Source organism: Neoarius graeffei, chromosome 6 (assembly GCF_027579695.1).
Source record: "Neoarius graeffei isolate fNeoGra1 chromosome 6, fNeoGra1.pri, whole genome shotgun sequence".
NCBI lineage: Eukaryota > Metazoa > Chordata > Actinopteri > Siluriformes > Ariidae > Neoarius > Neoarius graeffei.
Genome location: NC_083574.1, coordinates 4223688 through 4236648, shown reverse-complemented (window position 1 = coordinate 4236648; position 12961 = coordinate 4223688). Strand labels below are relative to the sequence as shown.

The window sequence follows — 12961 nt, the reverse complement described above, 5'->3', positions numbered from 1 at the left end:
ATAATCATCATAGATCTAAAACCTCTCAGAGACCCTGAAAATGCACCTGAGAGCATCTGTTTGCAAAAAATTTTCCGGGGGGACATGCCCCCGGGCCCCCTAAGTTTCGCTTTGCACCTTCGGCGCTCACTTTCGCACCGTTGGCACTCATTTGTCTGTGTATTATCATGCCAGAATTTAGGGCTTTAATTTTTTTTCTGGGGAAAACACTGTGTATGTATATACACTACCGTTCAAAAGTTTGGGGTCACTTTGAAATGTCCTTATTTTTGAAAGAAAAGCACTGTTCTTTTCAATGAAGATCACTTTAAACTAATCAGAAATCCACTCTATACATTGCTAATGTGGTAAATGACTATTCTAGCTGCAAATGTCTGGTTTTTGGTGCAATATCTCCATAGGTGTATAGAGGCCCATTTCCAGCAACTCTCACTCCAGTGTTCTAATGGTACAATGTGTTTGCTCATTGCCTCAGAAGGCTAATGGATGATTAGAAAACCCTTGTACAATCATGTTAGCACAGCTGAAAACAGTTGAGCTCTTTAGAGAAGCTATAAAACTGACCTTCCTTTGAGCAGATTGAGTTTCTGGAGCATCACATTTGTGGGGTCGATTAAATGCTCAAAATGGCCAGAAAAATGTCTTGACTATATTTTCTATTCATTTTACAACTTATGGTGGTAAATAAAAGTGTGACTTTTCATGGAAAACACAAAATTGTCTGGGTGACCCCAAACCTTTGAACGGTAGTGTGTGTGTATATAAACTCAACAAAAATAAAAACTTTACACTCGTTTCAAAGTCAATAATTTGAACATTTTGGAAAATAGGTTTGAAATAACGATTGTATTCAATTATCTTGTCATTAAAGATGCTATAGCATACAGATCATGTTTGTCATGGAATCGGTTCCACCGGAAATGCGACGACAATGTCCATGATCAAAAACTGTGACTCACAACTTAATGAAATCATGTCAATATCGGGTGTGTCCTCCATGGGCGTTCACAACTGCAATACAACGTCTCCTCATGGATTGGATGATGCGTCTGAACACAGCTTGGGGAATGCGCCTCCATATTTGTACCAACATGACACCAAGCTCCTGCAAGTTCTGTGGAGGGTTCCAGTGGTTCCTGTGGTGCCAGTTTGATGGAGACGTGTCTGGAGATTATGGATGGTCTGTCGACTGCATCTCATAACCCTCGCAACGTTAGTGACGGATGTTCCCGTATTCAGCATGCCAATGGCACGTTCACGCTGAATGTTTGACAGTCGTGGCATTGCAAATTAACGAATAATTAACCATAAAACCTTGTTTTTCTGAGATTTCACTCTACTCTGCTACCGTGAGATCAATTGCACGTGTATCAATAGGTCATGTCACTTGTGTCACGTGGAAACGTGATTTTAGCGTGCAGTACTCTTGCACGTGCTACGTAGGCCCGACCAGTAGAATGAATGTGTGACGTAATGCCCTTGACGATGCATTTAACCATAATCACAACAAGAACTCTTTCAAGAAAAGTTTCTAAACACTATTTGAAAAATAATGAGTGTCAAGTTTTTATTTTTGCTGAGTGTATATATATTCTTACAAAACAGTTCCATGACAAAGGAAACAGCATGAACTTCTCAAATCAGTAAAATTTTATCAAATCATTAATCAGTATATTTATAATAATATGAGCTAATCTTGCATTTCATGTTCCTTCTCTCACTGTGCTCTATTTTTAAATGATTAAATATAGCAGTAAAGGATTAATATAAAGTTAATAAAATCTAAGTTATATTGCATAAAATAAAATAAAATAAAAGCAACCACGAAATGACAACATGCAGCATTTTTTTCACCATGAAATCATTTAATGCAGATTTTACAAATAAAATAACAAAAAATATAGAAAATAATATACAGATTTTTTTTTTTTTATTATTCAAGTTGTAATAATATACTTTTCTACATTTTGTATGTTTCAAGATATTTCAAACCCAGGATACTTCTCCCATTGTGATCTATTTTTAAGTGATTAAAAATAGCAATAGAATATAAGCACATTGCATAAAACATGAAAAATCTTCTTCGTCAGTGTCTTCAGCAGCCAGTTATTAAATTCTTGACTAAAGACTGCCTCCTTCTGGCTGAACCAAACACATCAGAAGCACGAATCCCAAGAGCTTCCATCTCATTCCACACAAACAGATAGATTTAAAAGAATTGTTGATGTGGTGAAGTTTTTTTTTTTGAAGAGAGAAATGTAAGGTTTATGAATGTAAGGAGTCTCCAGTATCAGTGCTGTAACAGTCAGAGGTAAAGCTGTAAGTTTAAGATTTCAAGACAGAGGTGTTTACACCAGCAAACTGCTGCGGTATGAGAGGAATAAAACACTTTCAGTGTTGTTTAAAAAAAAAAAAAACACTTAAAAAAAATATATATATATATCTGCTTATATCTTATATACCCTATGTACCACTTGATGGCAGTGTTGCACAAACATTACAAGCCATTAAACCCATCATCTGCAAGACCAGGTTGAATCAAACTTTTTTTTTTTTCCTTTTTTATATTTGATATTTTACACAAATCACATCCCTGCAGCCGATCACTGAATCTAAAGTATGCTGAATGTAATTATTTGTCTGCAGTATAAGCACTGATTATGAATTTATTAATGTATAGAATAAATATACAGGGAAAAAAATATATTCCAGCATAAAAACAAAGAATGAAGAGAAATTATTTGACTGGTTTATTTATTATGTAACGTGTTTAGCACTGATGATAACTGAATTGTCGGGGTGTCAATGAATCATTACATCAGCATGGAAAAAAAAAGAAAAAAACCCAAAAGCTTATAAACAAAAAAAAAAACATCCAGATGAAAGAGCAGAACTCCTCCAGTCCGGCGAGGTTACACCTGTGCTGTCCATGTGAGCGGAGAAGACGAGCGAACCAGTCACAGTAAGAGAGACTGTCGAGGGAAGATCAGGACTTCGATGCTCACTTGGTCTTGATCTTGATTGCATTCTGATCCGGTCTACACAAGTCCAGGAGAAGCTGGAAGTTAGAGAAGCACTGAAGCTTTGCTAGAGCTGATGGGTCGTACCATTCAACACCGGTGAGTTTCCCATTTCGACTGGGCAAATATAGTCCGCTGAATCATCAGTCCTCCTCTTCCTCAGGTGGCTGAAGTTTGTGAAGCCGAGCTTCTTCGGCTGAGATGAAGAACGATGGGAAATGAGAAGAAAACATGATGGTGTATTAATTCCTGTTTCTGTTTTCACAATTCATTCAGAGTGACTTTGCAAAAGGTTTTATTTGCATTTAACAAAGTATAATCATTAACATGGTGGAGTCTTCTGTCAGGAGATGCTTCAAGAACATTTACGGAAGGAGTCTCCAGTCTCAGTGCTTTCTAACAATCAGAAGAAATAAAGCTGTTTAAATAGTAACGTTAAATATGATCACGCATCGGCTGTCGTCATCATTGTCCGTCCACAATTTACAAAAATCGCAACTGCTCCTACAGGATTGATCAGATTTCCATCAAACTCGCATGCAAGCTTCCCCAGGTGGGTGTGCATAAAATTTGTCATGATGGTAGCGCCACTTGTCTTATTTACAATTTTATGGGTGTCTGAAATTTTTAAACGCTACTCTTCGCAAACTGTTGGGACCCAGAAGACTCTAAAGACACATTCCAACAAGAGTTGTTCACCAGGTGGCGCCACCTACCATGGATGTGGCTACACAGGGGTCGTGTGCAATTTCACAAAAATCGTGACTCCTCTGACAGGAGCGATCGGAGTTCAAACTCACACACAACAACAGTGGTCGGTACGAGCGACAGCCTCATTGAGGCTATTTTTAAGAAATACAAATGATGTCACTGATGGTAAATTGTTGTGGTATAAAGGGAATAAAACACTCAGGAACGTGCTGTTCGAGGAAAATAATCAACTTTTGGACAAAACAGGAACTCCACATCATCACGCTGCCTTATCAATAATTAATTTCCTTTAACAGAGTGTTTTATTCCTTGTTTAAGGACAGCGGGTTGCTTACGTTGCAAACTTTTGAACTGACATTCGTGTAATTTTGTGCATTATTTAGATGTTATCTTACATCATTCAACATTTTATTATGTATTTGATCATTTGGACACATTTTACTCTCCAAATCTGCATACTAATGTACTAAATAATATAAGATCATCTGCGTCCTGCCAGTTAGCTAAGCGTTTATTAGCTTTCCTACCAAACTGATGTATTACTGGACTAAACAGCATGTTAGAGTTGGATTGTGTTACAGTAATTGCTGCCTTATTAAGCTTAATATTAAACTACACTACTGAGCATGCATGCATGCAGATTATGCGTCTGTTAATACTATTGTGCATTTTTTTCCACTCCTTTTCATCATCTCTGTGTGATTTGAGACTTCACTTTCGAGAATTTGGAGTGAAATTGTGTAAATCAGTGTGTCTGATGTCATACCCGGACTTTAGCGGTGGTGGTGAGCGGCGTGTGCCCACTGGCATTGGCATACTCGCGTTTCTCCTGCTGAGCCTGGGCTCCTACCAGACTGTTGAAGTTGGTGGTTAAATGGCGCCTGAGCAGTGTTTTCTGAGGAGGGATGTTCAGTAACATGGCCAGCGTCTCAGAGGTGAACCGAGGCTCCAGGATCTGGAGATCAAGCCCAATTTTATTCTTTTTAAATAAAATAATATGTTCATAATAAACATCTATTTAACAGTTATTCCATGAAATCGAGTCGTACATGAGCTGATAGCCGACAAGGCGCATAGAGTTGGCTCGAAGCCATGTACGACGAGATTGAGTGGAATAACTGTTTTATTCCATCCACATTCACTGGATTTTGAGAAACTGAGCATTTTTATTTTTATTTTTTGCAAATTCAATCAATAAAAACTTCATACAAAATGTCCGACAAAATCATTTCTGCTTAGACGGACTTTTTAAAACCCTACTGATGGCAGCACAAGCTGACTTTAGTGCTGTTTTTGTTTTTTTGGTAGAAAGTGCCGTCTTACTGTTGTGCTGTCGAGGAGCAATTGTGAAAAATGTGATAATAATTCTTGAAAATTTTCAATTTTTGGGGGGTTTTGTTTTTGAGTCGTTTTTATTTCATCCTCGGTTGGTTCAGCAACACGTGCCACCATTTTGTTTTTTCTCTACTCACAGTATATGAGCTGATATCCCTTGTAGTAGAGTAGCCAATCATAGCGTGCGATTGCTCATATCCAGTGAACGTGGATAGAATAAATACATTTATACCACAGTGCTGCTGAATTCTGGATTCTGATTGGACAGAAGGTGTTCATTCATTTTCTATCATTTGTTTTGAGGTAAATTGAAATTTCTAGATAAATTCAATGTGGTAGAAGAGAAATACAGGACATGATACAGGAAAGTAATCAACTTCAGTGTATTCACAGTGACTCTGCTTCATCACATCATCCTGCTGTTGATTATTTTCCTATAACAGCATGACACGGTGTTTAATTCTATAAATAAAAGTGTTAGAGAGTGAGGAATGATCCTGCAGCACTATTCAGGAAATCACTCAGTCGATCCTTTACATTCTCATCACCATCAAAACCATGAAATATAAAACACCGATCGGGATTTTGATATTCAGGTTATTCTGGTCTCAACACGAAGTCATAACTGTTCAAACACTGTGTATATTTATAATGACTGACATGAGGTTGTACTGATTTACTTCCTTTATAAATGGACTTGTATTGTTCTGATGTGTGAGTGTGGATCAGTGGGAGATCCACTGCTGAATACTGAACAGAACAGAATCAGAGTTCAGAGTTTTTTTTGTTTTTTTTTTTCTCCCTGTGTGACTCACTATGAGGCCTCCGTGCACGCCACTGCCTCTGAGATTAGGAGCGTATTCGGCGAGGTCCACCGAGCGCAGCCACTCCATCACACGGTGATTAGACCACTGCACCACCTCAGACGGAGATGTTTTATTCTGAGGGAATCACACACACACACAGACACACATATAGATATCAAACCGCACATCTGGGGAAAAAAAGGCATTCAAATTATATGCATCCTGGACACTAAATGTGAGTTAAATAAATAAATAAATAAAGGGTTTGTTTTAGGGTTAGTGAGTTTCCTTCTTTCCAACATATAAAACTGAAAGTTCAGTGTTATTACGATATTTTTCCCCCCTCAGAATTTATTTATGTATTTATTTATTTATAGTTGTTTCAGTGGAAGATTGTAATAATCGTGTGTGATGCTTATTGCATGCAAATAATTATTTCCTTTTCCTGAAGGGTGTCAATAATTATGGAGCTGACAACATAGCTGCCTGTCATAGTTTCACACAAGTAAATAGTGTTGTTGTTTTTTTTTTTTATTCTTTAATTGTGAAAAGAAAACAAATTACCTCATATTTGGACAAATTCTGAATGTATGGAATGAAAACTAAACTACAGTAAACTAAACTACACCTTTCTCTGTGTTGATGAATTTGTCATGTTATTGAGGACAAACAAGCAATATCTATCTATCTATCTATCTATCTATCTATCTATCTATCTATCTATCTATCTATCTATCTATCTATCTATCTATCTATCTATCTCTTATGTAGCTTATCGAGTTCAGTGGACAGTTTCGATAGCATGAACGATGGTTATTTTCTAGAAATGATTTTCTCCTTTTCTCGAAGGGTGCCAATAATTATAAGTTTAAAAATTAAGAATAAATAAAGAATACAAAATAATTAGGAAAATTATAAAATAAAATTAAAGTAATACTGTTACTAACTATTTAACTAACTAACTAACTAACTAACTAACTAACTAACTAACTTAAATAAACACATTAATAAATACATTTGATAGATTTTATGATAATATACTTTTTTTTAATTAAGTTGTTTCTCCAATTGAGTGGTTCATCTGAATAATATTGTATGAGGTTTATTTTATACAAATACGAGAAAAAGATTTTTTTTTTAACTTTTATCATTCCTTGTATTTATTTATATCGTCTATTTCTGCTCATGTAACTGCAAAACAACACCGACTAGTGGCCTAGTGGTAGCGTGTCCGCCTCTCGATCGTGAGTTCTATTCACGGTCGGGTCATACCAAAGACCATCATAAAAATGGTACCTACTACCATCTGGCAAGGCACGCTGCAATACAGATGTGCATGGGGAGTTAAACTCTCGTGGTTACCAGAGGAATAGCCCACCACTGTAACCCTAGCTATGTAATAGGTGAGAGGCCGAGGGCTACAGAAACGGAGATCGGCGCCGCCCAATGCGCCACCATACAGAGTTGGGCCTGGTTAGTACTTGAGTGGGAGACTGCCTAGGAATACCAGGTACTGTAAGGCGTGGGAAGGACTTTAACTTTTAACTAACTAACTGCAAAACAACAGGAGAAAATATATTTTTGAAAAAAAAAGATCTTTATTTCGAACACACACCTCGTCTCCCGGTCTGCGCCTCAGGCAGTGCGGGTTGAACTTGTTGGCGTGGAGGACGTGAATAGCGCACTTGATGCTCAGATGATGGAGCTGACTGGTGACCTTCAGGAACAGAAGGTCATTCTGGAAGAGGATGATGAATAAAAAAAAAAAAAATCACCTTGAGAAGATCAGGTCATGTTCATATCCATTATGGTGATGTTGGTCAGTGACTGGACTTACCACGGTGAGATACTGGAGCACCCGTCCGTCCACTCTGCTCTCATGGAACTGGTCTTTATACTGAGGTAAGCCGATATCGTCCAGCCAGCCTGAGGGGGAAAAACATGCTTACAGACCTGCTCTGTTTCCTCAGTGTTACTTAAGGGATAAAACGTTCTCAAACTTTGCTGTGAGGAGTCGATAAAATGCACTAACGCTGAAAATACTGAGCTTTCAGGGACATGGTGAAGGAAATTAAAAGGTTATCAGTGTGTTTAGGGAGAAAAAACATACAAAGACATGACATAAGAAAAAATAGAAGGGAAAAAAACATGAATGAAAAAGTAAATAAATACATAAATACAGTGGTGCTTGAAAGTTTGTGAACCCTTTAGAATTTTCTATATTTCTGTATAAATATGACCTAAAACATCATCAGATTTTCACACAAGTCCTAAAAGTAGGTAAAGAGAACCCAATTAAACAAATGAGACAAAAATATTATACTTGGTCATTTATTTATTGAGGAAAATGATCCAATATTACATATCTGTGAGTGGCAAAAGTATGTGAACCTTTGCTTTCAGTATCTGGTGTGACCCCCTTGTGCAGCAATAACTGCAACTAAACGTTTGCGGTAACTGTTGATCAGTCCTGCACACCGGCTTGGAGGAATTTTAGCCCATTCCTCCGTACAGAACAGCTTCAGCTCTGGGATGTTGGTGGGTTTCCTCACATGAACTGCTCACTTCAGGTCCTTCCACAACATTTCGATTGGATTAAGGCCAGGACTTTGACTTGGCCATTCCAAAACATTAACTTTATTCTTCTTTAACCATTCTTTGGTAGAACGACTTGTGTGCTTAGGGTTGTTGTCTTGCTGCATGACCCACCTTCTCTTGAGATTCAGTTCATGGACAGATGTCCTGACATTTTCCTTTAGAATTCGCTGGTATAATTCAGAATTCATTGTTCCATCAATTATGGCAAGCCATCCTGGTCCAGATGCAGCAAAACAGGCCCAAACCATGATACTACCACTACCATGTTTCACAGATGGGATAAGGTTCTTATGCTGGAATGCAGTGTTTTCCTTTCTCCAAACATAACGCTTCTCATTTAAACCAAAAAGTTCTATTTTGGTCTCATCTGTCCACAAAAGATTTTTTCAATAGCCTTCTGGCTTGTCCACGTGATCTTTAGCAAACTGCAAACAAGCAGCAATGTTCTTTTTGGAGAGCAGTGGCTTTCTCCTTGCAACCCTGCCATGCACACCATTGTTGTTCAGTGTTCTCCTGATGGTGGACTCATTAACATTAATATTAGACAATGTGAGAGAGGCCTTCGGTTGCTTAGAAGTTACCCTGGGGTCCTTTGGAACCTTGCCAACTATTACACATCTTGCTCTTGGAGTGATCTTTGTTGGTCGACCACTCCTGGGGAGGGTAACAATGGTCTTGAATTTCCTCCATTTGTACACAATCTGTCTGACTGTGGATTGGTGGAGTCCAAACTCTTTAGAGATGGTTTTGTAACCTTTTCCAGCCTCATGAGCATCAACAATGCTTTTTCTGAGGTCCTCAGAAATCTCCGTTGTTCATGCCATGATACACTTCCACAAACATGTGTTGTGAAGATCAGACTTTGATAGATCCCTGTTCCTTAACCCTTTGATGCAAAACATATGCACACCCCTTCTAATGCACAACATGGGTCAAAAATGACCCGCATTCATTTTCCAGGTTATTTCATGCTGACTGAGTTTTTCTTTGCTCTATCTTTTGAAATCAATTTATTTTATGATTGAATATTCCAAGTATTCTTTAAATATCTTGTTTTTAATTACCACAAATCATTAATTTAATTTTTTTCTTTCCTACTTTATGAACAAAAATACTTTTTATATTACTATACATGGGTCATCCAGGTGTGATTTTAAAATTAAATGTCTTAATACTATAATAATAATAATTTGTTTCAAGTAATTACTTTAGCAGTGAATGGGGCCAGTTATTTATTTATTAACTATGTCTTTAGCTAAGCCAACTACAATAAAATTAGCTAACTAAAGTAGAATATGTCGACAGCTCGGTAGCTAATAGTAATTACTTGTAACTTTCTGACAAGTAATCTACTCACTCTCAAGGGAACCTAAACATCATCAATTTTTTTCTAAGGTAACGTTAGAACAATTGAAAAACATTACTTCCATGTATGAGATGGGCAAAGGGCGCTGTGCTGAGCTGTGAAATGTCTGACACAAGCACAATTCACAGTTCCCACCAAACGCTGGAGTAAATGCCTGCGGGTCGGTTCTGACCCATGTGTGTAAACTTGATGTAGAATTACAAAAGCTGTGCTTGTTCATAACTTAAGAAAGGAAAAATAAAAATGATGATTTGTGCTAAACATAAACAAGATATTTACTGCATATTTGGAAAAGTAAATGACAAAATGAATTTATTTCAAAAGTAGATCACAGAAACACTCAGCCGTACATGAAATAACCTGGAAAATGAATGCAGGTCGTTTTTGACCCATGTTGTGCATTAGAAGGGTAGTGATACAAAAAGGGTTTTTATTCAAAAAGTAAGAAAGGAAAAAATAAAATAAGGATGTATGATGATCAAAAACAAGTTAATTGAGGAACACCTTGAATACTGAATGATTGATGATCCCCATGTCTGCGTGGGTTTCCTCCGGGTGCTCCGGTTTCCCCCACAGTCCAAAGACATGCAGGTTAGGTTAACTGGTGACTCTAAATTGAGCGTAGGTGTGAATGTGAGTGTGAATGGTTGTCTGTGTCTATGTGTCAGCCCTGTGATGACCTGGCGACTTGTCCAGGGTGTACCCCGCCTTTCGCCCGTAGTCAGCTGGGATAGGCTCCAGCTCGCCTGCGACCCTGTAGAACAGGATAAAGCGGCTAGAGATAATGAGATGGGTTCTCTTTATCTACTTTTAGGACTTGTGTGAAAATCTGATGATGTTTTAGGTCATATTTATGTAGAAATTCTAAAGGGTTCACAAACTTTCAAGCACCACTGTACACAAAGCACTAAAAAAGTCTTCGGAACAACAAAAAAAAAAGTCAACTTTTTTTTATCTTAAAGTTTTTGACTTTTTTTCATGACAATGAATTCACATCGACAAAAAAAAAAAAGTGTGTGAAAACTTTTGCACTCAATCCATAAGTAGTAAATAGCTGTTAATATTTTTACACAATTTTAATATTTTAAGCAGCAGACTCGCCTGTGCAATAAATATGAGTATTCAGAGTGAAATATATATATATAAAACCATCAAAAAATGATCAGTAATTCACAACATTACAAAAGAACCTACGTGTGACCCAGATGTGATCGAGCTCAGAGGATTTCTCCATCGCCTTGCTGTTGAATGACTTGAGCGCCAACTGCAGTTTCTTTCTGTGGAGCGGATGTTTGATGCCCATTTCCTGTAACAATAATTCAAATTATACTTCAGAAATATCACATGAGCGATGAGGTCATCATATTCACTGTAACATTTGTGCAATTTTAGTTTCAAACAACAGTTCAATCAGCTGTTCAATAAAATATCGAGTAAGTGATATTTTGGACACAATATGGCCAAAGTTTATGTTTATTTAATCCATCTAGCTAGCTCAAATGGATTTGTACGTTCTTTTTAAAGGTGCTTCTGTAAAACCGGCGTCCCTTCATCCGTTTCGTCTTCATCTGATCAGCGTTCGGATTTGAACTCAAAAGTTAAATTACTAAAACTTGCCTCAATGAAGCTGTAGCTCATACGGGCCACTGTTGGTGTGTGTGTGTTTGAAATTTCAGACGTCCATAAAATCGTAAATATGAAAGGTGGCTCCACCATTTTGACAACTTTTATGCACACCCACCTGTGAAACATTGTTTGTGAGTTTGATCGAAATCCGATCAATCCTGTAGGAAGAATAGAGATTTTTATAAATAGTGGACAGATGACGATGACGGACAGACAACGGACGACACGTGATCACATTAGCTTATCCGGCCTGGCATGCGGCTGGATGAGCTAAAAATATCAATTGCAGTGTCTATTGATGACGTTGTTAACGCTAATAATGAAGACTGCAGTAACAGTTTCGAACAAGATCAACTGTGAGCTACTGCTCACTTCTGTATCCCCCCCCCCCACTCGCACTTATATCAGAATGCAAGCAATCGAAGGAACAGGACACGTATTATGAATGTTGACTTCAACAAATAATAAACCCTGAAACAAGTAAGTAAAGAGCAGTGTCTCTCCCCAGGGATTTCAAATAGCATCCTGGGAAACTGTCATTTTGAAATAGCATTTTGCTTCAAAATCCACCCTGTATGTTTCAGAAATACATTCAGTCGGTAAACGGGAAATCGATGTGCGACAGACCTGAAAACGGTATACATGGTATAGAACCCCAAGCTGAAGTTTGGTACCAAATATCAAGCAGTTGTGATTTGTAGTTGCTGAGAAAAGTGTTACGAAAATTTTGTAAATCCATCCTATATGGGGCGGCACGGTGGTGTAGTGGTTAGCGCTGTCGCCTCACAGCAAGAAGGTCCAGGTTCAAGCCCCGTGGCCGGCGAGGGCCTTTCTGTGTGGAGTTTGCATGTTCTCCCCGTGTCCGCGTGGGTTTCCTCCGGGTGCTCTGGTTTCCCCCACAGTCCAAAGACATGCAGGTTAGGTTAACTGGTGACTCTAAATTGAGCGTAGGTGTGAATGTGAGTGTGAATGGTTGTCTGTGTCTATGTGTCAGCCCTGTGATGACCTGGCGACTTGTCCAGGGTGTACCCCGCCTTTCGCCCGTAGTCAGCTGGGATAGGCTCCAGCTTGCCTGCGACCCTGTAGAACACGATAAAGCGGCTAGAGATAATGAGATGAGATGAGATCCTATATGTTTCGTAAATACATTCAGTCGGTAAACAGGAAGTCGATGTGGGAAAGACCTGAAAACGGTATACATGGTATAGAACCCCAAGCTGAAGTTTGGTACCAAGTACCAAGTGGTACTTGTGGTTGCTGAGAAAATGGGTGTTTTGGATGGACAGAGATACGGATGGATGGATGGATGGATGGATGGATGGAGGTTTACGCCCTCCTTCGGAGCAGGGGTAAAATAACAAGGAAGTGGAATGTTACAATGGTACCCCTTTTCCACCAACAGGGAATGGATTCCATTCCATTCTGGTTCACGCACCAAATTTTGAGCCATTCGACCAAAAATAAATCGGTTCAGAACCTGAAAAGTTGATTCCCAGCTA

At 38.3% G+C, this 12961-nt stretch overlaps 1 protein-coding gene across 4 annotated transcripts in view; it reads right to left on the bottom strand.

The window, feature by feature from the left end:
* Positions 1-2737: 2737 nt before the first annotated feature.
* Positions 2738-12961, bottom strand: part of ppfibp2a (PPFIA binding protein 2a) — a 64870-nt gene continuing 54646 nt past the window's right edge. For all 4 annotated transcript variants that reach the window (XM_060923198.1, XM_060923199.1, XM_060923201.1 and 1 more), the window contains 6 exons: positions 11031-11142; positions 7710-7798; positions 7488-7610; positions 5882-6007; positions 4498-4686; positions 2738-3216 (listed from right to left, as the gene is read on the bottom strand). In XM_060923198.1, coding sequence (XP_060779181.1) covers positions 3088-3216; positions 4498-4686; positions 5882-6007; positions 7488-7610; positions 7710-7798; positions 11031-11142 — 768 coding nt within the window. In that variant the 3' untranslated portion in view covers positions 2738-3087. The remainder of the gene's footprint in view (positions 3217-4497; positions 4687-5881; positions 6008-7487; positions 7611-7709; positions 7799-11030; positions 11143-12961) is intronic.